Source organism: Delphinus delphis, chromosome 4, assembly GCF_949987515.2.
Source record: "Delphinus delphis chromosome 4, mDelDel1.2, whole genome shotgun sequence".
In the NCBI taxonomy this organism is placed as follows: Eukaryota; Metazoa; Chordata; class Mammalia; order Artiodactyla; family Delphinidae; genus Delphinus; species Delphinus delphis.
In genome coordinates this window covers 472,121-498,592 of record NC_082686.1, presented here as the reverse complement: position 1 = coordinate 498,592, position 26,472 = coordinate 472,121, and the positions used below count along the sequence as shown (strand labels likewise).

At 47.4% G+C, this 26,472-nt stretch overlaps 1 protein-coding gene across 2 annotated transcripts; it reads right to left on the bottom strand.

The window, feature by feature from the left end:
• Positions 1-152: 152 nt before the first annotated feature.
• Positions 153-21,999, bottom strand: SPATC1L (spermatogenesis and centriole associated 1 like). Of its 2 annotated transcripts, none has more exons than XM_060009744.1 (4): positions 21,798-21,999; positions 9,816-10,166; positions 1,124-1,275; positions 153-658 (listed from the first exon to the last, which is right to left on the bottom strand). In XM_060009744.1, the coding sequence occupies exons 1-4, from the start codon at positions 21,997-21,999 to the stop codon at positions 332-334; spliced, it is 1,032 nt and encodes a 343-aa protein (XP_059865727.1). In that variant the 3' UTR covers positions 153-331. The 2 variants fall into 2 exon arrangements, with proteins under 2 accessions (XP_059865727.1, XP_059865728.1); XM_060009745.1 differs by having other exon boundaries at positions 9,816-10,160.
• Between the last annotated feature and the right edge of the window lie 4,473 nt (positions 22,000-26,472).

Here is a 26,472-nt window from a genome sequence, read left to right as displayed (position 1 = left end):
CGACCCCAGGGGAGGGGACCAGGCGCCGTGTGTGCTGGCGGGTCCTCAGGGTTGGTGGCCTCGTTCCAAACACAGCGGGGCCTCTGCCCTCCAAGAGCAGCGGTAAAGGAGGAACAGCAAGCAGACGACTTTATAGAGTGCGACCCGCTGTGCAGGTGTGGGCTGTGGGGCGGGCGGGCGGGCGGCCGGGCGCCGGCCGGCGTGTCGGGACAGCGCAGGCGTAGGCGTACCGGGCCCTGGCGCCCTCAGCGCGCCCTCCGGAGAGCGGACGAGGAGCGCGGCGCCCGGGTTACAACACGCGTTTATTGCAGGGAGGCGCAGGTCGGAGGCTTCACCAGGCGAAGAGCGGGCGGCCGTCCTCCTTGGAGAGCTCGCACAGGCAGTTGAGCAGAAGCAGCGAGTCGCCCAGGAACTTGGGGGGCACGACGTCGATGACCAACTTGCGCAGGGCGGCCGGGCTGCTGTGCAGCGGGTTGGCGCGCAGGTCGGGCCGCTGCTTCAGGATGCCGTAGGTGTTGATGAGGAACTCGCTGAACACGGGGTGCACAGCGCGCTTGTAGCCCAGCCTCTCCAGGCACGCCGTCAGCGTCAGGTAGCGGTGCGTCAGCTCCAGCCGCTTCTTCTCGTCCACTGAGCCGTCCAGGGACTTGATGGACGTCTGTGGGCACAGGCGCGGGCGGGCGGGCAGAGCCGGGAACCCGCAGGCGGGGCCGTGGAGTGGGGCGGGAGGTGAGGCCCAGGCCCAGGGCCGGGGGCAGGGCAGGGGCTAGATTCCCCTAGCGCAGCTGTGTAGGTGGTGACACTGAGGCCCACAGCCAGGCCCCCACCAGGGGAGCCGTCCCCCAGTTGCCCTCCAGCACAGTGTCAGGGAGAGCAGGGAGCGGCACCCCAGGCTCGCAGAAGGTGTCTTGCCAGCTGGGGCTAAGCGTCAAAGTACTCCCCGGCCTGGAGCCGCTCCTGAGATGGGACCAGCTCATCGTGTCCCCGGCACATCTGCCTCAGACACCACTCAGGCTCGCCCAGGGCTGCAGCTGCGTGGGCACCACGTGTGATGGGGCAGCAAGGGGACCCCGGGGCAGGGGGTGTTCTAGGGCAGGGAGGGCCCCCAGGCAGGGAGGCGCACCTGCTTGATCTTCTCAGGGATGTTGGACACAGTGAAGCCATAGAGCCGGGTCACCCCTGGGAAGACATAGGCCAGGATGCGCCAGTCCAGCTGGAAGGCGATCTCCCCAACGATGCGCCCGTCCTTCTCGGTGCCGGCAAAGCTCTGGATCTCTGCAAGGGGGAGGGGGGCGGGGGGGCCAGTGAGACAGGCTGGCCAGGACTCGGAGGGTCAGGGGCCACCCACCTTCCTCCTGCCTGTGCTCCAGGGTCCATTTCAGGGAGAGGACCGACCCGAACGCAGACACTGTGCGTTTGCGGTGAAGCCTCGGGAGCCCAGCAGAGCCTTCCGCAAGGCCCTGGTTGTGACCTGAGGGGGCACCCTCCTCCCCACTGACACCTGCCCTCCACTGTGAGGCCAACACAAATTTAAAAGGAAACTTTGAATTTTCTGTTGCCAAAGGGGAAAGAGAGCTTTCCTTTCCTCCCCGTTCTTGGCATGTTCCCTGAGCACCCTGATCCCAGGTCCTTTCTCCATCCCTCCCCCACTCCCCAACAAAGTGGGCGTAAACACTCTAAAAGCCTGTTTCACAGCCCAGCATTATTTTCTTGTCCCCGAGTCTGCTCAGCACCCAGTCTAAGTTGACCCCTCAGAGGCCCCAGCCCGGAGACCAGGTGAACTCGGGACGGGCTAGGCGTGTCCCCCACCTGAGGGTGGGTCTGGTTAACTGAAGGACCTGTAAGTAACACGTGTGGATCCAGTCTGCGTAGCTCTGTCTCGGCAGCCCGCGTGCCTCGCATGCTGGGCTAGTGCTTGTTCGGTAATAAGACTTCCCTTTGTTGTGAATAGGATTGCTGCGCTGGCAGATTCTAATTTTAATTATTGCCCACCGTCACCCCGGCACATCAACCGCCCTCCCCTCCAAAACCTGCTCCCAAATCTCCCCTCCCCACAGCAGTCTCCGATGTCAGCAAGTCTTCCACCTGACAACCGTGATACGATCAATACCCTTCAAAACCACTGTGCTCTTTGAAGGTCACACTGCCCACTGTTATCACCGGGTGCACCTGACCTTGAGAGACGGCTGGGTGAGAAAGGGCCTGCCTCACGAGGCCCGGGGCGCCCTCAGCGACCAGGACACGCCCGGCTGGGGGGCGCGGGCTCTCGGCACAGCATCCGGTGACTTCCACGCTCTGCCCTTTCCTCCCCATGGGAGACATTTAGTAACGTGCCCATTTCTAAAGCTTTTCCTAAAAGCCCTGCAACCTTCAAACCCGCCCGTGATCCAAACCCCTTCCAAGGGTGTCGGATGGTGCAGCCCTGCCAGGTCCGTCCACCGGGCGGGCAGTGCACAAACGGGATAGGTGCTCCGCGTGGAGAGCCGGCCCCCCGGTCCTGTTACCCACAAACACCTGTGCCCACCGAAGGCTCAGGACCCCCAGCACACAGAGAGCTCGGCCTGACTCCCCAGCCATGCCGGCAGGGCTCAGTGGCCCGGGGAGTTGCTGAACTGCCCCTGCGGGCTGTCTGTGTGGGCGTGAGCGCTGGGCTCCAGGACCAGCCCTGCCCGTGACCTCGTTCTGCTTCCCTCGGCCCCATCCTGTGACTGTCCACACAGCCCCCCATCCCAGAACCCCGCCCGGTCACTCTCCACAGGAACGTGATTGCCAGTCAGCACGGGCTTATCAAGGCCAGGGATCGGCAGCCTCCTCCTCTGTGGACACCAGGAGAGGCTGGGGGGACATCCGTCCTTCCGCTCCCTCGGCCGCGCCTGTGCAGGTGCTGAGTGGGGAGGACGAGGCCGAACTCAGAGCACTGCGGGTCTCAGGGGATGTGGGCCGGGCAGATGGGAGGGCCAGCATGGGGGCCGAGGGGGTGTGGGTGCCCGGGGCAGGGGGCCTCCCCTGAGCCACAAGACCCAGAGCCCTGTGAGGGCCCTGGGGTCACAAGGTCACAGGGTTGGGGGAGGCAGAGAGCCAGGTGTCCGAGGGCCCAGGAGAAATGCTGGAGACAGGGAGCCACAGAGGGTGTCGAGAAAGTAATCTGGCGGCTGCGGCCGGAGCGGCAGGACAGGGAGGCAGGTGACGGGGAGGTTCCTGGTAACAGGGGCTCGGACCCCCTCAGAGGGGCCCTTGAGGCCCCGAGCAACCAACCCAGCTGAGCCGGGCTGCTTCCGTTCCCTCCTCCAGGAGCGTCTCTGGTCCTTCCGTGGTTTGACTTATCCTCACGATGAGCCTTCGAGGGGCCTCAGGCTCCACTTACACACAAAGGAACTGAGGTTGAGGGGCTCGCTGCGTCCCAATGACTTTTAACTCTTTTTATTGAGGTGTAATTCACACTATAAAATTCACTCTTTTCAAATATGCAATCCAGTGGCTTTTAGTATATTCACCAAGTCGTACAGCCATCACCACAGTCTACAAAACCCTGTACCCAACTGGCACTCACTCGCGGCTCGCCCTGCAGCCACACACCCGCCTCTGGCCCTGTGGACTTACCTACTCTGGGCCTTTCATATAGTGGAGTCCCACAGTGTGTGGCCTTTCGTGACTGGCTTCATGCACCCAGCATGTTCTCATGGCGCGTCCATGTGGCAACGTGTGTCAGGACTTCAGTCCTATTTATGGCTGAGCAACATTCCGTTGTACGGATACAGCACATTCTGTTGACCCATTCCTCCATTGACAGGCATCTGGGCTGCTTCCACTTGTTGGCTAATATGAATAATGCTGCTATGAACGCTCATATAAACATTTTTGTGTGGACAAATGTTTTCAGGTCTTTCGGTGATATACCTAGGAATGGAATTGCTGGGACACGAGGTAACTCTATGTCTAACTTTTTGAGGAACTGCCAGACTGTTTTCCACAGCGGCAAGGTGTGTAGGTTCCAATTCCCCCACTCCCTCTCCAACACTGCTTATTGTCCGTCTTTTTTTTTTTTTTTTTTGGCGGTACGCGGGCCTCTCACTGTTGTAGCCTCTCCCGTTGCGGAGCACAGGCTCCAGACGCGCAGGCTCAGCGGCCATGGCTCACGGACCCAGCCGTTCCGTGGCATGTGGGATCTTCCCGGACCGGGACACGCACCCGCGTCCCCTGCATCGGCAGGCGGACTCTCAACCACTGCGCCACCAGGGAAGCCCCGTCCGTCTTTTTTATTATAACCATCCTGGTGGATGTGAAGTGGTGTCTCACTGCAGTTTTCATTTGCATTTCACTGATGGCTGAGGATACTGAACATCTTTTCACGTGCTTATTGGCCATTTGTCTGCCTTCTTTGGGGAAATGTCTATTTAAATTCTTTGCCCATTTCTAATTGGACTGTTTGTCTTTTACTGAGGAGTTGTAAGTGTTCTTATATATCCTGGATACTGTTCCCTTATCGGATACATGATTTACACATATTTTCTCCCATTCCGTGAGTTGACTTTTCACTTTTTTGAAATGTTCCTTTGAAATACCAAAGTGTTTACCTTTGATAAAGTCTGATATATCTGTTTTTCCTTTTGTTGCTCATACCTTTGGTGTCACAGCTATGACTCTATTGCCAAATCCAAGGTCATAAGAGTTACGTCTATGTTTTCTTTTAAGAGTTTTATGGTGTTAGGTCTTTTAAGTCTGTGATCTATTTTTAGTTAATTTTCTACATTGTGTGAAGTCCAACTTCATTATTTTGCACCTGGATATCCACTTTCCCAGCACCGTTTGTTGAAAAGACTCTTCTCTCCCCACTGAATTGTCTTGGAACCCTTGTCAAAGATCAAACCTGTAAATGCATGGGTTTATCTCTGGACTTATTCTATTTCATCGACTTGTATGCCTGTTCTTATACCAGTACCATGCTGTTGATTACTGTAACTTTATAGTAACTTTTGAAATTGGGAAATGTGTGTCCTCCGATTTTATTCTCCTTTTTCAAGATTGCTTTGCCTATTCTGAGTCCCATGCATTTCCATACAAATTTTAGGATCAGCACGTCAATTTCTGCAAAGGAGCCAGGTGGGATTTTGATAAGGATTTGCATTGAGATTTGTGGATCAATTTGGGGAGTTTTGCCATCTTGATCATAGTAAGTCTTTTAAGCCATGACTGCAAGATTTTTTCCATTTATTTAGGTCTTAATTTCTTTCAACCATGTTTTATAGTTTTCAGTGTTCTCCTTCCTTAATCACTTAGCAGTGCTGTACAAGGTACCCAGGAATTAAAGCTGAGAACCAGATACACTGCACAGAAACATGTTAGGGAAAATGGGGCCCATGGAGGAGCAGGCTGCAAACTCCCCCTTCTGTATTAATACATTTATCTCATCAGAAATCAATCCTTCTCCCTGCTTCCCTAAAGTATAAATTAGGCAGAAGAAACGAGCTACACCTGAGAGGATCTAGAAATCATGTCTAGCCAACTTGGGCCTTCCAAGATCCAGCCAAAAACCTATTCCTCAAAGAAAAAATGTCAGTAAGATTGATAAACCTCTATCCAGACTTATTACAGAAAAAAAGAAGACAAAAATTACCACTATCAGAAATGAGAGATGGCATCACCACAGATTTTACAGACATTAAAAGGATAATAATGTAATATTAACAACAACTTTATGCCAATAAATTTAACAACTCGGATGAAATGAATCAATTCCTTAAAAGATACAAAAGCTCACTTTTGTATCTTTTTTTGTGAGTGAACTACCAAATCTCACTCAAGAAGAAATAAAAAAAAATTTGAACAGCCTTATATCAACTAAGGAAATTGAATTTGTTGGGGTGGGGAGAGAATGTTCCTACAAAGAAAATTCAATGCTCAGATGGTTTCAGTGATGAATTTTACCAGACACCTAAGGAATACATAATGCCAATTCTACACAAACTCATCTAGATAATTAAAGAGAATGGAACACTTTCTTCCTCATTCACTGAGGCTGACATTAACCCAATATCAAAGTCAAAAAATGACATAAGAAAACTATAGACCAATATCCCTCACAGACTGCAAAAATTCTTAACAAAAATTTAGTAAATTGAATCAAACAATACAAAAAAGTATAATACATCATGACCAAGTGAGGTTTATCTCAGTAATGCAAGGTTGGTTTATAATTCAAAAATCAGTCAATGTTATTTACCATATTAACAAACTACAAATGAAAACCAAATGCTCATCTCAATAGGTACAGAAAAAGCATTCAACAAATTCCAAAATACATCCAGGATAACTCTGAGCAAACAAGGAATTAAAGGGAACTTCCTCAACCTCATGGAGGGCATCTACAAAACTTAGCTAACATCATACTTAATGGTGACAGACGGAATGCTTTCCCCCTACATCCAAAAAAGACAAGAATGCCCACTGTCACCATTTCTATTCAACACTGTTCCAGCCAATGCAATAAGACAAGAAAAAGAAATTAAAGGCATACAGATTAGAAATGAAAAAATAACTTTGTCTTTATTCACAAATGACATGGTATCTATCCTAAAGAATCTAAAAAAAAACTACTAGAACAAATATGTGAGTTCAGTTAAGTTGCAAGATACAAGGTTCTATTTGTCAGGGTTCTTTAGAGAAACAGAAACAGAACCATATGTGGTGTGTGTGTGTGTGTGATTATGAAAACTGACAAGTCCCAAGATCTGTGAGGGTGAGTCAGCAAGCTGGAGGCTCAGAAGAGCTGATGATATAGTCTCAGTCTGAGCTCAAGGTCTGAGAAACAAGAGAATCAATGGTGTGGCTCCAGTTCAAAGGACTGGAGGCGTAAGAGCTGAGATTTCAGTTGCAATCCAAAGGCAGTCAGGCAGGAGGAATTCCCTCTTACTTAGGAGAGAGTCAGCCTTTTTGTCCTATTCAGGCCTTCAAGTGATTGGATGAGGCCCACCCACATTAAGGAAGTCAATCTACTTTACTCAGTCTATTGATTTAAATATTAAACTCATCCAAAAACGTCCTCACAGAAATACCCAGAATAATGTTTGACCAAATATCTGGGCACCTAATGGCCCAGTCAAGTTGACAAATAAAATTAACCATCATGGGGTCAATATACAAAACCAACTGTGTTGCTGTATGCTAGGAACAATCCGAAATTCATATTGATCAAAACAATACTATTTATTTTTCAGCATCAAAAACATGAAATACTGAGGGATAAATTCAACAAAAATGTGCAAGATCTGTACACAGAAGACTATAAAATATTGCTGAGCAATATTTTTTTAACTTATTTATTTATCTATTTATTGGAGGCGTTGGGATTTCGTTGTGGTGCGCGGGCTTCTTATTGCAGTGCCTTCTCTTGTTGCGGAGCACGGACTCTAGGTGCGCGGGCTTCAGTAGTTGTGGCACACGGGCTCAGTAGTTGTGGCTCACGGGCTCTAAAGTACAGGCTCAGTAGTTGTGGCGCATGGGCTTAGGTGCTTTGCGGTACGTGGGATCTTCCCAGACCAGGGCTTGAACCTGAGTCCCCCGCATTGGCAGGCGGATTCTTAACCACTGCTCCACCAGGGAAGTCCCGAGGGCGTGTTGCCTCCCTGTCAGGGAATCGAACCCCGGTCTCCGGCATGACAGGCGGGGAAACTCACCACTGTACTAACGAGGACGGCGGCTTGAGCGATATTTTTAAAGAACTAAATAAATGGAGAGATATACAGGCATACCTTGGATATATTGCTGATCCAGTTCCAGACCACCACAATAAAGCAAAATATCACACTAAAGCAAGTCACATGAACTTTTTTGGTTTTTCAGTGCACATAAAATTAGTTTTACACTATACTGTAGTCTATAGTGTGCAATAACATTACGTCCAAAAAAACTCCAATGTACATACCTTAATTTTAAAATATTTTATTGCTAAAAAATGCTAACCATCATTTGAGCCTTCAGTGAGTCACAACCTTTTTGCTGGGGAGGGCCCCTGCCTCAGTGCTGATGGTTGCTGACTGATCAGGGTGGTGGCTGCTGAAGGCTGGGGTTGGTGTGGCAATTTCTTTAAAAAGGTAACAGTGAAGTTTGCCACATTGACTGCACCTCATTTCAAGAATAATTCCTCCGTAGCATGCATTGCTGTTTCATAGCATTTCACCCACAATAGAACTTCTTTCAAAATTAAAGTTAATCCTCTCAAACCCTGCTGCTACTTTATTGACTACATTTATGTAATGTTCTAAATCCTTTGTTGTCATTTCAACAATCTTTACAGCATCTTCACTAGGAGTAGATTCCATTTCAAGAATCCACTTTCTTAGATCATCCATAAAAAGCAGCTCCTCATCTATGAAGGCTTTATCCTGAGATTGCAGCAAGTCAGTCACATCTCAGGCTCCACTTCTGATTCTAGTTCTCCTGCAGTTTCCACCACATCTGCAGTTATTTCCCCCACTAAGGTCTTTTTTAAAAAAAATAATCGAATATTAGGGTTTGGTTTTGTTTTGTTTTTGGCTGCATTGGGTCTTCGTTGTTGCGCCCAGGCTTTCTCTAGTTGCGGTAAGCAGGGGCTACTCTTTGTTGCGGTGCGAGGGCTTCTCATTGAGGTGGCTTCTTTTATTGCGGAGCACGGGCTCTAGGCATGCGGGCTTCAGTAGTTGTGGTGTGCGGGCTCAGTAGTTGTGGCGCACAGGCTTAGTTGCTCCACAGGATGTGGGATCTTCCAGGACCAGGGCTCGAAACCGTATCCCCTGCATTGGCAGGCGGATTCTTAACCACTGCACCACCAGGGAAGCCCCACACTGAGGTCTTGAACCTCTCAAAGTCATCCATGAGGGTTGGTACCAACTTCTTCCAAACTCCTGTTAATGTTGTTATGTTGACCTCTTCCCGTGAATCATGAATGTTCTTAATGGTATCTAGAATGATGAATCCTTTCCAGAAGGTTTCAATTGACTTTGCCCCGATCCATCAGAGGAATCACTGTCTGTGGTGGCTGTAACCTTACGGAATGTATTTCTTCAATAATAAGACCTGAAAGTCAAAATGACTCCTTGATCCATGGGCTACAGGATGGATGTTGTGTTAGCAGACATGAAAACAACCTTTATCTCATTGTGCATCTCCATCAGAGCTCCAGGGTGACCAGGTGCATTGTTGATGGGCAGTAATATTTTGAAAGGAATCTTTTTTTCTGAGCAGTAGGTCTCAGTAGGGGACTTAAAATATTCAGTAAACCATTTTGCAAACAGATGTGCTGTTATCCAGGCTTTGTTTTCCATTTATAGAGCGCAGGCAGAGTGCTCTTAGGATTTTCAGATGATAAATGCATAATTCTTAAGGGCCTTAGGATTTTCAGAAGATACATGAGCACTGGCTTCAACTTCAAGTCACCAGCTGCATTAGCCCCTAACAAGAGAGTCAGCCTGTCCTTTGAAGCTTTGAAGCCAGGCAGTGACTTCTCCTCTCTAACTGTAAAGTCCTAGATAGAATCTTCTTCCAACAGAAGACTGTGAACAACCAATTTTCAATGTAGATGCCAGCAAGGTTTTCTTGTAGAAATGGGCAAGTTGATTCTAACATTCATACAGAACCTAGAATAGGCAGAACAACTTGGACAAAAAGAACAAAGTTGAAGAACTTATACCATCTGATTTACAGTCTTATTATAAAGCTATAGTCATTGAGACACTGTGTATTGGAATCAATACTGACACAGATAAATGCAGCAGCACAGAGCCCGGACCACTCTCCCCAGCAGCGCCTCCCACCCTGCACCCACCCCTGGCCCGCTGTACCGTTAAGGTAGAAGCTCTTCCTGGTCCTGTCCCCGGAGGGCAGGCTGCTCTCCAAGAAGCACACCTTCTTGGGCCGGCCCACCTCCCTGGGCTCCAGCAGGCTCTTGTCCGCCAGCGGGTCCTGCAAGGAACTCAGGAGCGGGGACAGCTTCCGGTCAGAGCCACGGGGTACAGACAGCTCTGGGGAGCTGAGGAAATTCTTGAAGGGCACCTGGGAGGAGGTCGCACAGCCCGGGGAGGCATCGTCCTCGCTGGAGAGGGGGGCGTGTGAGCGCAGCAGATCCTCCAGGGAGGACACCTGCAGCTGGGAGGGTGCATCAGGGCCACCGTTGAACCTTCCAAAATCTGGAACTAGGGCAGGGAGGAGAGGAAGGAGACGTCAGGCTGAGGTTCCCGAAACATCCCGAGAAGTGCAGAGACCACTTTAAGAACACGCACACACCCTGCCCCGGCTCTGACACCTGCTCCCCTTTACGCTTTGGAGGAGGTGACGGACACGTGGGCGAGACAGCTATGGGCGCCGGCGCCCAAGGACACCAGCAGCCTCAGGTTCATGGGCACAGTGAGAGTGGTGCCTCTGATGCCTCCTCCAACCTGTGCATCCACACACTATGACAGTGACTGTTATGTGCTTCTTAAATTTTACATAAATGGTATCATCTGACACATGTTTTATTCTGAAACTTATCTTTTGTTGAGATTTATCCACATTGACTGAGTCATTTGGTAGCTCACTGGTTCATTTAACCATTTCCCGGCACACGTGCACACACACTTGCACACAGACACAGATTTTTTTAACCATCATCCCACTGAGGCATGTGGGGCTGTTTCCAAATTTCCTTGTAAAAGCAAAGCCGTGATCAGTGTCCCTCGATGTGCATCCCCTGCCAAACACACAGCCCACAAACTGCCAACGGGACACGCCTCAGGGACTTACCAAGGCTGAGGCATCAAGGGTCCCCAGAGCTGGATTCTTCCTCTGGCTCAGCCCGAGGAGCCTGGAGCCCTGTGCTCAGGATGCAAATATTCTGAAGGGAGGTGGGCTGTTCCAGCAGTGGGCAGGGGCTGGAAAAACACCTCATGGACTTGGGGAAGAGCCACATCTATGAGGGATTGTTGTGTGGCCAGGTGGGTTTGCACTTTTCATTTAGTTTCTATTTAGTGAATTGAAATCCCCTTCTGTTATTCCTAAGCCTTAATAAATTTGTGTTAAACGTTAAAAAAATTTTTTATTTAATCCTCAGTGAAGTCCAAATTTTCAGGTCACATTACAATAAAACTGTAAGTGAAAAATGAGAGTCAATAGAAAACTCCATCTCCTCAGAATTAAAAGCATTCTCTTAAGTAATGATCAGATCAAGGAGGAAATAAAAATAGGAAGAAAATGATTATTGAAAAATACTGAAAATCAGAACACTATATATACTACGACATCAGTACATTTAAAACTGTATTTAGGGACCTCCCTGGTGGTGCAGCGGTTGAGAATCTGCCTGCTAATGCAGGGGACACGGGTTCGAGCCCTGGTCTGGGAGGATGCCACGGAGCAACTAGGCCAGTGAGCCACAATTGCTGAGGCTGCGCATCTGGAGCCTGTGCTCTGCAACAAGAGAGGCCACGATAGTGAGAGGCCCGCACACCACGATGAAGAGCGGCCCCCGCTTGCCGCAACTAGAGAAAGCCCTCACACAGAAACGAAGACCCAACACAGCCATAAACAAATAAATAAATAAATTTAAAAAGAATAACAACCCAAGCCAAGCTGTAGGATTTGTTTAAAAAAAAAAAAAATACTGTATTTAGGCGGACTCTGGGAGGGCTCATGCCAAGGAGAGTACTTTCCAGAACTTCTGCTGCCAGTGTCCTTGTCCTCACAGTGAGACACAGCCACCCGTGCCTCTGCAGGAGACCCTCCAACACAGAGAGGATTTAACATGTAACGGGAAGAACTCTGCTCTCAGTTTGAAGACTGGGTTTTCGATAAGCAGCGGTCCCTTGGTATCATTAGATTGACTATTGATTCATCTTCGTCTACATCAGTCAAGATCTATCATCTGAGTTTCTGATGCTGCTGATTCTACATCTGAACCTGGATGTTTTAAGAGCATTACAAACTGAGCAAGTCTGAAAATGAACTGGTGGATAAAAGTAATCATCTAAATTCTCCTCAGGAGAGAGCAGACAGCAGAAGCAAGAAGAACTACAATCCTGCAGCCTGTGGAACAAAAACCACAGTCACAGAAAGATAGACAAGACGAAAAGTCAGAGGGCTATGTACCAGATGAAGGAACAAGATAAAACCCCAGAAAAACAATTAAATGAAGTGGAGACAGGAAACTTTCCAGAAAAAGAATTCAGAATAATGATAGTGAAGATGATCCAGGACCTCGGAAAAAGAATGGAGGCAAAGGTCGAGAAGATGCAAGAAATGTTTAACAAAGACCTAGAAGAATTAAAAAACAGACACCTAGAAGAATTAAAGAACAAACAAACAGAGATGGGTAATACAATAACTGAAATGACAAATACACTAGAAGGATGAATAGCAGCAAAACCGAGGAAGATGGGATAAGTGATCTGGAAGACAGAATGGTGGAATTCACTGCCGCGGAACAGAATAAAGAAAAAAGAATGAAAAGAAATGAAGACAGCCTAAGAGATCTCTGGGACAACATTAAAATGCACCAACATTCACATTATAGGGGTCCCAGAAGGAGAAAAGAGAGAGAATGGACCTGAGAAAATATTTGAAGAGATTATAGTTGAAAACTTCCCTAACATGGGAAAGGAAATAGCCACCCAAGTCCAGGAAGTGCAGAGAGTCCCAGGCAGGATAAACCCAAGGAGAAACATGCCAAGACACGTAATAATCAAACTGACAAAAATTAAAGACAAAGAAAAATTATTGAAAGCAACAAGGGAAAAACGACAAATAACATACAAGGGAATTCCCATAAGGTTAACAGATGATTTCTCAGCAGAAACTCTACAAGCCAGAAGGGAGTGGCATGGTATTATTAAAGTGATGAAAGGGAAGAACCTACAACCAAGATTACTCTACCCAGCAAGGATCTCATTCAGATTCGATGGAGAAATCAAAAGCTTTAGAGACAAGCAAAAGCTAAGAGAATTCAGCACCACCAAACCAGCTCTACAACAAATGCTAAAGAAACTTTTCTAAGTGGGAAACACAAGAGAAGAAAAGGACCTACAAAAACAAACCCAAGACAGTTAAGAAAATGGTAGTAGGAATATACATATTGATAATTACCTTAAACGTGAATGCATTAAATGCTCCAACCAAAAGACACAGGCTTGCTGAACGGATACAAAAACAAGACCCACCTATATGCTGTCTATAAGAGACGCACTTCAGACCTAGGGACACATACAGACTGAAAGTGAGGGGATGGAAAAAGATATTCCATGAAAATGGAAATCAAAAAAAGCTGGAGTAGCAGTACTCATATCAGATAAAATAGACTTTAAAATAAAGAATATTACAAGAGACAAGGAAGGCCACTACATAATGGTCAAGGGATCAATCCAAGAAGAAGATATAACAATTATAAATATATATGCACCCAACATAGGAGCACCTCAGTACTTAAGGCAACTGCTAACAGCTATAAAAGAGGAAATCCACAGTGACCCAATAATAGTGGGGACTTTAAAACCTCACTTACACCAATGGACAGACCATCCAGACAGAAAATCAATAAGGAACACAAGCTTTAAATGACACAATAGACAAGATAGATTTAATTGATATTTATCGTACATTCCAGCCAAAAACAGAAGATTACACTTTCTTCTCAAGTGTGCACAGAACATTCTCCAGGGTAGATCATATCTTGGGTCACAAATCAAGCTTTGGTAAATTTAAGAAAATTGAAATCATATCAAGCAAAATTTCTGACCACAACGTTATGAGATTAGAAATCAATTACAGGGGAAAATATGTAAAAAAAACACAAACACGTGGAGGCTACACAATACATTACTAAATAACCAAGAGATCATGAAGAAATCAAAGAAGAAATCAAAAAATACCTAGAGACAAATTATGATGAAAACACAATGATCCAAAACCTATGGGATGCAGCAAAAGATTTTCTAAGAGGGAATTTTATAGCAATACAAGCCTACCTCAAGAAACAAGAAAATCTCAAATAAACAAACTAACCTTACACCTAAATGAACTAGAGAAAGAAGAACAAACAAAACCCAAAGTTAGTAGATGGAAAGAAATCATAAAGATCAGAGCAAAGATCAATAAAACTAAAAGCTGGTTCTTTGAGAAGATAAACAAAATTGATAAAACCTTAGCCAGACTCATCAAGAAAAAGAGGGAGAGGACTCAAATCAATAAAATTAGAAATGAAAAAGGAGAAGTTACGACAGACTCCGAAGAAATATAAAGCATCCTAAGAGACTACTACAAACAACTCTATGCCAATAAAATGGACAACCTGGAAGAAATGGACAAACTCTTAGAAAAGTATAACATTCCAAGACTGAACAAGGAAGAAATAGAAAATATGAACAGACCAATCACAAGTAATGAAATTGAAACTGTGATTAAAAATCTTCCAACAAACAACAGTCCAGAACCAGATGGCTTCACAGGTGAATTCTATCAAACATTTAGAGAAGAGCTAACACCCAACCTTCTCAAACTCTTCCAAAAAATTGTAGAGGAAGGAACACTCCCAAACTCATTCGAGGAGGCCACCATCATCCTGATAACAAAACCAGACAAAGATATTACAAAAAAAGGAAGTTACAGACCAATATCACTGATGAATATAGATGCAAAAATCCTCAACAAAATACTAGCAAAAAGAATCCAACAATGCAGTGAAAGGACCATACACCATGATCAAGTGGGATTTATCCCAGGGATGCAAGGATTCTTCAACATATGCAAATCAATCAATGTGATACACTATAATAACAAATTGAAGAATAAAAACCATATGATCATCTCAATAGATGCAGAAAAAGCTTTTGACAAAATTCAACACCCACTTATGATAAAAACTCTCCAGAAAATGGGCATAGAGGAAACCTACCTCAACATATTAAAGGCCATATATGACAAACCCACAGCAAACATCATTCTCAATGGTGAAAAACTGAAAGCATTTCCTCTAAGATCAGGAACAAGACAAGGATGTCCACTCTCACCACTATTATTCAACATAGTTTTGGAAGTCCTAGCCACGGCAATCAGAGAAGAAAAAGAAATAAAAGGAATACATATTGGAAAAGAAGAAGTAAAACTGTCACTGTTTGCAGATGACATGATACTATACATAGAGAATCCTAAAGATGCCACCAGAAAACTACTAGAGCTAATCAGTGAATTTGGTAGAGTTGCAGGATACAAAATTAATGCACAGAAATCTCTTGCATTCCTATACACTAATGATGAAAAATCTGAAAGAGAAATCAAGGAAACACTCCCATTTACCATTGCAACAAAAAGAATAAAATACCTAGGAATAAACCTACCTAGGGAGATAAAAGACCTGTATGCAGAAAACTATAAGACACTGATGAAAGAAATTAAAGATGATACCAACAGATGGAGAGATATACCATGTTCTTGGATTGGAAGAATCAATATTGTGAAAATGACTATACTACCCAAAGCAATCTACAGATTCAATGCAATCCCTATCAAATTACCAATGGCATTTTTACAGAACTAGAACAAAAAGTCTTAAAATTTGTAAGGAGACAAAAAAGACCCTGAATAGCCAAAGCAATCTTGAGGGAAAAAAAACTGAGTGGGAGGAATCAGACTCCCTGACTTCAGACTATACTACAAAGCTACAGTAATCAAGACAATATGGTACTTGCAGAAAAACAGAAATATAGATGAATGGAACAGGATAGAAAGCCCAGAGATAAATCCACGTACCTACGGTCAACTAATCTATGATGAAGGAGGCAAGGATATACAGTGGAGAAAAGACAGTCTCTTCAATAAGTGGTGCTGGGAAAACTAGACAGCTACATGTAAAAGAATGAAATTAGAACACTCCTTAACACCATACACAAAAATAAACTCAAAATGGATTAGAGACTTAAATGTAAGACTGGACACTATAAAACTCTTAGAGAAAAACATAGGAAGAACACTCTTTGACATAAATCACAGCAAGATCTTTTTTGATCCACCTCCTAGAGTAATGGAAATGAAACCAAAAATAAACAAATGGGACCTAATGAAACTTAAGAGCTTTTGCAAAGCAAAGGAAACTACAAACAGGACGAAAAGACAACCCTCAATATGGGAGAAAATATTTGCAAACGAATCAATGGGCAAAGGATTAATCTCCAAAATATATAAACAGCTCATGCAGCTCTATACTAAAAAAACCAAACAACCCAATCCAAAAATGGGCAGAAGACCTAAATAGACATTTCTCCAAAGAAGATGTACAGATGGCCAAGAAGCACATGAAAAGCTGCTCAACATCACTAATCATTAGAGAAATGCAAATCAAAACTACAATGAGGTATCACCTCACACCAGTTAGAATGGGCATCATCAGAAAATCTACAAAAAACAAATGCTGGAGAGGGTGTGAAGAAAAGGGAACCCTCTTGCACTGTTGGTGGGAATGTAAATTGATACAGCCACTAAGGAGAACAGTATGGAGGTGTCTTAAAAAACTAAAAATAGAATTACCGTATGACCCAGCAATCCCACTACTGGTCATATATCCAGAGAAAACCATAATTCAAAAAGACCCATGCACCCCAATGTTCATTGCAGCACTATTTACAATAGCCAGGAAGCAACCTAAATGCCCATCGACAGAAGAATGGATAAAGAAGATGTGGTACATATATACAATGGAATATTACTCAGCCATAAACAGGAACGAAATTGGGTCATTTGTAGAGACGTGGATGGATCTAGAGACTCTCATACAGAGTTAAGTAAGTCAGAAGGAGAAAAACAAATATCGTATATTAACACATATATGTGGAATCTAGAAAAATGGTGCAGATGAACCGGTTTGCAGGGCAGAAATAGAGACACAGATGTAGAGAACAAACGTATGCACAGCAAGAGGAGAAAGTGGTGGGCGGGGGTGGTGGTGTGATGAATTGGGAGATTGGGATTGACATATATACACTAATATGTATAAAATGGATAACTAATAAGAACCTGCTGCATGAAAAAATAAATAAAATAAATTTTTTTTTAAATCCCGTATTTAGAGGGACTTCCCTGGTGGCACAGCGGTTAAGAATCCGCCTGCCAATGCAGGGGACATGGGTTCAAGCCCTAGTCCAGGAAGATTCCACATGCTGCGGAGCAAGGAATCCCGTTCACCACAACTACTGAGGCTGCACTCTAGAGCCTGCGAGCCACAACTACTGAGCCCATGTGCTGCAACTACTGAAGCCCACGCGCCTAGATTCCATGCTCTACAACAAGAGAAGCCATGCAATGAGCAGCCCATGCACCGCAACAAAGCATAGCCCCCGCTCACCACAACTAGAGAAAGCCTGCATTGCAGCAACAAAGACCCAACGCAGCCAAAAGATAAATTAAGAAAAATACTTTATAAAACAAAAACTGTATTTAGAGTGAAATTAGTAACTTAAATCCTTTAATTACTTCTAAAACATCACCAAAAAATTAAACATTCATATGGGAATGAACTCTTGAAGAAAGAAAAAGTTAGAAAATAATAAAAATGGCAGCAGAAATAAACTCGAAACATCTCTGGGAAGCCCAATGAGATAGCGAAACTGTGGAAAGCTACTTTAGAGAAACAGAAAACATAAAGGAATAAAATTGGAAATGAGAAAAGTGATATAAGAATGACTAGGAAGATAATGTTTAAATTATAAAAGTATTGATATTATATACAATTGAATATTAATTGAAAATTTTAATAAAAGGAGAGATCATCTGGGAAATTATTTTAAATGACTCAGAAGCAGAAAACCTAAATGGACCAACAAGCAAAAAAGGAAAACCTAGAAGTTACAGAATAGTTATGCTGCAAAGGGCTGCAGGCCTGGGTGATTGGTTGGTGAGTGAGTTCTTTCAAGTTCGCAAACAATTCACAATCCCTACATCATATAAACGAGGTTGGAACACTGAAAAAATTAAAAGATGCTTGATTATTAAGGTTAGAAATTGTCACAACTCTGATATCAAATCCCTGCAAACACAGCCCACAGAAAGGCAACTGTAGCCCAGATTCATGTAGGAACAGAGTCCAGAGATCCTAAGCAAAGCCCCAGCCAAACAGATGCCACAACAGACACAGCTCAGACCCAGGACCCACGGGGTCTCTCAAAGAAGCAGCATAACAAGACCCCACAGACGAGCTGTGAGAAGCAGCTGAGGGCACTTCCGCCGACGCCGAAACGAGGTCATAAAAATTTAACAAAATAAGCCGTTTCTTAATTCTTTTTTTTTTTGTTCTTTAAAAATAAGGACTACGGGCTTCCCTGGTGGCGCAGTGGTTGAGAGTCCGCCTGCTGATGCAGGGGACGCGGGTTCATGCCCCGGTCCGGGAAGATACCACATGCCGCGGAGCGGCTGGGCCCATGAGCCATGGCCACTGAGCCTGTGCGTCCGGAGCCTGTGCTCCGCAACGGGAGAGGCCACAACAGTGAGAGGGCCGCGTACCGCAAAAAAAAAAAAAAAAAAAAAAAAAAAGGACTAGAAAGACTCTTCCCCAGCACCCAGACTGCACACACCCCGATCCCTGGGCTGACAGGGCCATTCACTGCCCACCACCCACCAGGAGGATAGCGGGGAGGCTGCCAAGGCCAAAGGTCCTGGGAGTTCTGAGGAACAAAGACAAAGACAGAAACAAGTGTATGAGCTGCCAACCTCGTTTAAAATGATCGTTTGTAAACAGAGCAACTATAGACTTAGAAAACATAGGAGAATGAACTGAAAAACTTAGCAGAATAAAACAGCTTATGAACAGGCTGGACATAGGATAAATATCTACAAATCAACAGCTTTCCAAAACACAGCAACACTGATAACGAAAATACAGTGGAAAAAGAAATCCCATCCATGATTACAACAAGTAACATAAAGTGCTCCAGGGATAAACTAATTAACGTGAAAGACTTATGTGTGAGACCTGGCTGAAGAGGCTTGAAGAAACAGAGCCAAAAGAGCTTAATAAAACTGCAGTAGATGAAATCATCCTCTGGGTAAATGTACGCAGAAGAAATGTGAAAAGAATTACCGCTGCCTTCTGAGCCAGTGATTCTACCTTTAGGAAAACATACCCTAAGGAAATAACCCTAAATATAAAGTATTTTGCTGTGGTATCTACCTCGGCGTAAGAAAAAAGAACTGTCATTTCAAACATAAGAAGAGTTCATTAAATTGTGGTTCATCTGATTTTTGGAATATTACACAGCCATTTGAAATATATTTATAACAATACAGAAACAGCCACATCACAGTGTTAAAGGGAAAGAGGCAGAGAGATACTCAGAAACTACTTAAATCACCTTACACTGCACCCAGGACAGCAAGGAGTCCAGGCAACAGCGGAGGCTCCATGACTCGAGGGGCTCGGGGACCAGGATGGTCTGAAGGAATCAGGCCCAGGAGGGAGGGGCCGGGGCGGTCGAGGCCGCCCCGCCTCTGTCCCTTGGATCATGTGTACCATCTGCTCGAAGCGGCCCCAGGAGACCCCGGTGTGGCCTGGCTCAGCTCCCACAGGTGAGGCCGTGTACTGGGAAGCTGCAGGGTGTAGAGGCCGCAGCCTTTTGGAGAGGGCCCCAGTGTCCTCTTCAACGTTTCAACTGCACGTGGCCTTTGACCTAAGGGTTTCCCGACAGCTACCCCTCGGCAGGCCGCAGATGCACATGTGGGGCCATCCGTGGTCACAGGGAGCTGGAAAGGAGCTCCTGTCGTGGGGTCCAGGCTGAAGGGCTTGTGGTGAACCCACAGGGAACAGTGTGCCCTCCAGGAGAGGGCTGATGGGCAATGACAGCAAGATGGACGGTTGGGGAAATCAAAGTGTAGAACGGCTCAGCCCCATTTACGTAAACTAAAAGGATTCCTAGACACACACAGAGCCACCTACGATGTCAGAGAGACGCCGAGTAGACGCTGGCAGCGGCTGCCTCTGGGGGTGGGGTCAGGAGCTCAGGCTCAGCCTGGGGGCAGTTACGTTCCCTGAGCGACTCTGGTAAATGGGAAAAACGGGTCTTCAGAGCACGTCCTGTTTCGAATGCAGACAGTGAGCCGCTGCTGTGTGCAGTTCTCCCGTCTGTGCCTTGAGCTGCTCGCAGGAACACCCGCTGGCTCTCCAAGTCCAGCCCCAAGGCCAAGGCTGCACCCTCTGCCGAAGGCTGAACCCTGGGCATGGAGGTGACCCTGAGGATGGCTGGGGCCCATGCCGACCTTGGCCCACGCCCTGCAGCTGGGGCTCCAAGGCCTCTCTGTGGAAGGCCTGGTGGCCGCGGGCTGGCCAGGGGCTGGGGCTCCTGCTAAGACTGCTGTCCGGCAGGATCTGGGCTTGCCCACAGGCGGGGTGCTGGCCATGGTCCCGGAGACTCTGGCCCGACTTGGACTCTGACGGGGAACAGTCCAGCCTGAGCGAGGGCCTGTACCTCGCCCGCAGCCCACCCTTCCAGCCCAGTGAGGGGGGGCCCAGAGAGCCTGTGCCCGCTGACCACGTGGATGGCTCTGAGCCCTGAGGGTAGGCCCATTCTTGGGATGAAGGGTGACAGAGTGGCACGAGGCAGGTGACTCTTGACAGTTGTCACAGTGCAGGCGAGGCCTTGGGACAAGTGCCCCATGAGCCTCCGTGCACTAGGCGTCCCTCGTAGGCTGCGAAGGCGGCACGGACGCTCTGCAGGCGTCACACGCGGGACACAGCACCGTGAGGCCAGCCCCTCCTCAGCAAGCGCCCGGGGACAAGTGTGTGTCCTGAGCTCCGGCAGGGCCCCCTCCTTTACCCTCCATCCCCCACGAGGACCCCCTGCTTGTCTGAGCTCCTTCCTCAAGGCCCCCCTGAGGCTGAAGGTGTGGAGATGCCGTGAGGGACCCTCGCACCCTGGGGACACGCTCGCTCACGGGGCCCTGCGCCCACAAGCTGCGTGCAGGGGGCTGATGGGTGACGGTGCCACCTTCCACGTGGGCCTGCTTGCTCAGGGTGGCAGCAGGCATTCGGTGGACTCCAGGAGGTGACCACACAACGGAGGTCCCCGGAGCAGCCGGGCATCCTGCTGCGGAACTGGCAGCAGCTTTGGAAGCAGCTTCAACTGCTTCCAAAAGGAAAGGAAACCATCTCACACCCTGTCGTTAAAAACAGCTCATCCCAAGAGATGGCAGGTCCACGGGCGCGGGCACCCCCAGGCGAGGGCTGGGGTGTGGACTCTGCCCGCCCTACTGGGCAGTGAGTGATCACCACCTCCAGAGACAAGGAGGTTGCCTGGTCAGGGGCCCACTGTCCACATCCCAACCACTCAGACCAAGGTCAGGGCTCCAACCATGCCCTAAATCATGCTCCACATATGAAAATGCTTAAAGCACAGCCAACTGACTCACAGCAAGTGTCACGGCCTCTGCAGCGGCTCCCACAGGGCGCGCTGTTTTACGGTTCCTCACTCACTTCCTGCTGGTGATGCTGCAGCTCCCCCCTCCTGGGCGCCCTTCCCACTCCTGTCGTGGGGTCCAGGTGACGGGCCTTGACTGACGGCCAGCGCGGCGGGCGAAGCTGCCCAGGACGAGGGTTGAGCGTGCCCGGCGGGCCCGGCTCCCAGGAAAGGAGAGGCGCACACGGCCGGCCCCGCCAGCACCCCCGGGCTGACCTTGGTGGACCTGGACGTGCTGTTTGTAGCCTCTGTGACAGCACCTCGGCGGCCACCACGGACACAGAGCCCCACCAGCCCAAGCGGGTAACCTGTCCGCCCTCCTCCCAGGTGCGGACCCGCCTGAGGACACAGGCCCGGGCTCACCTGCACTGCAAGGCGAGCAGGCCTCAGGGTAGGCAGGCGCCTTGGGGATGAGCAGGTCGCAGCCCCCGCGCCCACAGCTCTCCTGGCAGCTCTCACTGAGCAGCCGCTTCAGCATCTGGTTCTCCTTCATGAGGCGCACCTGCTTCCTGAGGTCTGCATTCTCGGTCATGAGCCTGTTCACCAGCTCGCTGCCCTCAGCCATGGCCGCGTCCTCAGTGCTCACGTGCGGGCCCGTGGTCCCATGGAGGTGGAAATCCAGAGCCCAGGGGCGCTCCAGAAACACCAAGAGAAGAGCCCGGAGTTCCACGCCCCTGGCCTTCCGCACCCTTGTGATGTCGCCCTTAAAGCAGCGGTGCCCCGCGGCCACGAAGGAGCAGAGGGGAGGGGGCGGGAGGGTGGGGAGGGGGCGCCTGCGACCTCGCGGGACGGGCACCCCAGCGCAGGGAACAGCGCAGGCCGAGGCCCAGACAGGAAGGTTCTGGCATGTCCCAGGAACAGCAAGAACTCTGGGCTGCAGCCCTGAGGGAGAGGAGGCCGTGGACGCAAGGAAGGCGGGCCGGGAGCCCCTCGATGGCCCCCACAGCCCATGCAGCCCCAGCGGGTTCGAGGGGGCTGGCAGCTGGAGGCCACCTGCCAACCACACTCCCCTAGTCCAGAGGGTCCAGGCAGCACGTCAGTGTCCCCACACAGGCCACCAGCACTGAGTGTCAGGGACACTGACCATTACTGGACCCGAGGACCCCTGGCCAGGGCCCAGGGCTGTCTGGACCAACCACATGCAGAATCCTGCCAGATTGCAGTCCTTGGTCAGGGTGACCTCCGTGACCCCCCTCCACTCCCACTAACTACCCGGGAGGGGCATAAACTCAGCGCTGTTTCCTGGCTCCAAATGCAGCAGGTGGGTCGCCTGCTGCTCTGCCTGAGGACACAGCCCAGAACAGGAGCAGGGTCTTCTCTCCCCTTCAGCGGACGCCTCGATGCCTCGAGGGCAGGGGGAGGGGGAGGAATCTCCATGCAGAACGCAGCCCTGCCTTCCCCAGACTCACAGCTTAGCGTAACGTCACCCACCCAATATCGGGTGGGATTTGCGGAGAAGGGTTGCATCCCGAGACAGAGCTGACAGGTCGGCGGGAACGTGGACAGCGGCCTCTGAGGAAGGCCCCAGGGCAGATGCCCCACCAGCCTCCTGAGAACAGGGCCGGGCGTGAGTAGCTCCCCTCCGCTGGCCCCTCCCCTCACACTTACAATGCCATTTCTTCCCCCCCACAAGAAAACCCTCAAGGTGGTACCCTCCAGCCATGGACCTGGGAACATCCTGCCAGTTTCCTGGTCATAATGCACTTCCCTTCTAACACATCACTGGATTCAACTTCTAATATTTTAAGTATTTTCTATATTCATGAGGGAAATTGATCTGTATCTCCTTTTCTTGTAATGTCCTGGTCTGGTGGTAGAGTCATATACAATATGACCACTATGACCTTATATATAAGGTCATATTGACCTTATACAATGAGTTGCAAAGTGTTCCCTCCTCCATTTTCTGGATGTTGTGTTACATTGCTATTTCTCTCTTAAATAGTTGATAAATTCACCAGCAAAGCCAGTGAGCTTAAAGTTTTCTTCCAGGAAAGCTTTTAGTTTCTGATTCAATTTCTTAAATAGACATAAAGTCACTTAAGTTTTCCATTTCTTCTCATGCCCATCTAGACAACAACTGTGTCTTTTGAGGAATTTGTCCACATCATCTACATTGTGGAGTATTGGCATTACATAGCTCATATTTCCTTATTATCTTCTCTGAGGTGTTACGCCTCTGAGGACTAACAGGTCCAGCCGAGGCAGAAACAGTATTAGCAGGTTTTTGCAGGAGCACGTAAAGCAGAGCATGTGGGAACCGTGTGATCCAGGGAGAAGGGTGGCCAGGCTTAGGGGGGCAGGCTGGACGACTTATTTCTGCAGGATCTATAGTGAGGTACCCTTTTGTATTCCCGATATAGGTTGTTTTCTTTCTTACTGGGTCAGACTAGAGGCTTGTTACTTTTCTCAAAGCATCAACTTTTGGTTTCATTGATCTTCTTTTATGTTTTCTGTAGCATTTGACTTCTACCCTTTTGTCTGGTATATCCTTCCTTCTACTTACTTTGGTTTTAAGATTCTTAAGATGGACAATTAAATCATTGATTTTTTTTTTTTTTTGCGCGGGCCTCTCACTGCTGTGGCCTCTCCCATTACGGAGCACAGGCTCCGGATGCACAGGCTCAGCGGCCATGGCTCACGGGCCCAGCTGCTCCGTGCCATGTGGGATCTTCCCAGACCGGGGCACGAACCCCCGTCCCCTGCATCGGCAGGCGGACTCTCAACCACTGCGCCACCAGGGAAGCCCAATCATTGATTTTAAACCTTATCTACAGCATTAATATGTAAGCATGTAAACATTTCTCTAAGCACTGCTTTAGCTACATCCCACAAATTTTGACGTCATGTTTTTATTTTCATTCAGCTTGAAATATTTTCTAATTCCCCTCGTGCTTTTATTTTTTACTATAGATGATTTAGAAATGTATTGTTTCATTTCCAGATATTTGGGATTTTCTAAGTCTTTTTGTTACTGATTTCTAATTTAACTCCCTGGTGGTCACAGTACACTCTGTACAGTTTCAATCCTTTTGAATTTCTTGAGACTTGTCTCATGATCCAGCATATGGCCTATCTTAGTGAATGAGCTCTAGGAAAGAATGCCAGGAGCTGTACAGATGCCAATTCCTCAAGTTGGTTGAAGGTTTTGTCTACAGTTGCTGAGACAAGTATTACAGTCTCCCACTTCAATTGTGTATTTGTCCAATTCTTTCTTTAGTCCCACCAGTTTTTGCTTCATGTATTTTGAAGCTCTGTTATTAGGTGCACATACATTTAAGATTGCTATGCCTTCTTGATGAATTGACATTTTTTTTGTTAGTAAATGTCTTTTTATTTCTGGTAGTATTTCTTTTCCTGAAATCTACTGATATTAATATAGCACTTTTTCTTCTTATTTGTGTTTTTATGTTATGTATTTTTCTAAACTTTCACTTTTATCCTGTCTGTATCTTTACACTGAAAATTTCTATGGACAACATTGATGTGTCATGCTTTTTCATCCAATGTTAACAATCTCTAGTTAAAATCTCTGCCTTTTAACCAGAGTGGTTGGCCCTTTACAGTTAATAAAATTATTTAAATGGTTGGTGTATTAGTCTTCTAGGGCTGCCATAACAAACCAGCACAGCCTGGGTGGCTTAAACAACATTTATTTTCTCAGTTCTGGAAGCTAGAAGTCCAAGACAAGGGTACTGGCAGGGCTGGTCCCTCCTGTGGCCTCTCTCCTCGTGTGCAGACCACCCACCCTGGGTCCTCATGTGGTCTTTCCTCTGTGTGTGCGTTCCTGGTGTCTCTCTCTCTTACAAGGACACCAGTTCTACTGGATCAGGGACCCACCCTTAGGACCTCATTTAACCTTAATTGCCTTCTTAAAGGCCCCATCTCCAGATGCAGTATCATATGAGTTTGGGGGGAGGGGACACAATTCAGTCCATAAGAGTTGGGTTTAAGCCTATTATCTTGTTTTCTATTTGTCCCATCTGTCCTTTGCGCTTCTTTTTCTTGCCTTCTTTTATTTTAGGAGGGTTATTTTACTCCTTTATTAGTTTGCCAGCTGTACCTCTTTCTTCTTTAGTGGTCTCCTCTAGGGCTTACAGCAGGTCTCTTCTGCTTACCACAGTCTACCTTTACGTAGCACACCACTGTATACACGAGGTAGGAGCCTCCATCCTCCTGCAACACCCTTTGTGTTGTCGTGCCTTTTACTTCTTATGTTAAAACCACCATTATTATTTTTGCTTTTAAAAGTTAATTTTAGGGACTTCCCTGGTGGCACAGTGGTTAAGACTCTGCCTGCCAATGCAGGGCCCACGTGGAGCAACGAAGACCCAACATAGCCCAAAATTAAGTAATTAATTAAAAGAAAAAAAGTTAATTTTAAAGAAAAAATCTTTTAGACAAAGGGAGAAAGCTTCTATACTTACCACACACTTCCCACCTGGTGCTCCTCATTCTCTGAAGATCGGCTTCCACCCAGTATCTCTTTCCCACACCTAAACAACTGAACGTTTCTCGTAAGGCAAGGCTGCTGGACGATTCCTTCAGCGCTGGTTTGTCTGGAAAAGGTCCACTCTGCCTTCATTTCTGTTTTCTTTGAATATGGAATTTAAGTTTCAACACTTTGAAGACGTCATTGCGGCATGTCTGTTCCTGATGAGAAGTCGCTTGTCATCCTTGTCTTTGCTCACCAGTACATAACATGCCTGTTTCGTTTGCTTTTAAGATTTATTCATCCTTGGTCTTCATCAGATTATCATGAGCCTTGAAGTGGGTTTTGGTGGGGTTTTTGGTCTGTCTGCTGAGGTTCATGGATCTGTGGGCTTACATGTCTTGTATTTGGGAAAATTTCAGCCATGGTTTCTTCCAATGTTTTTCTGCCTGCCTTCCACCCTCCCTCCTGCTTTTCTAGGTCTCAGATGACACGTGTTGGACCACTCAGTATTATCCAACAGGCCACTGAAGCTCTGTTTGATGTTTTAAGTCTTCTGGCCACCGTCAGGCCGCTTCGACGCTCACCTATTCCTAGAGGGCCCTA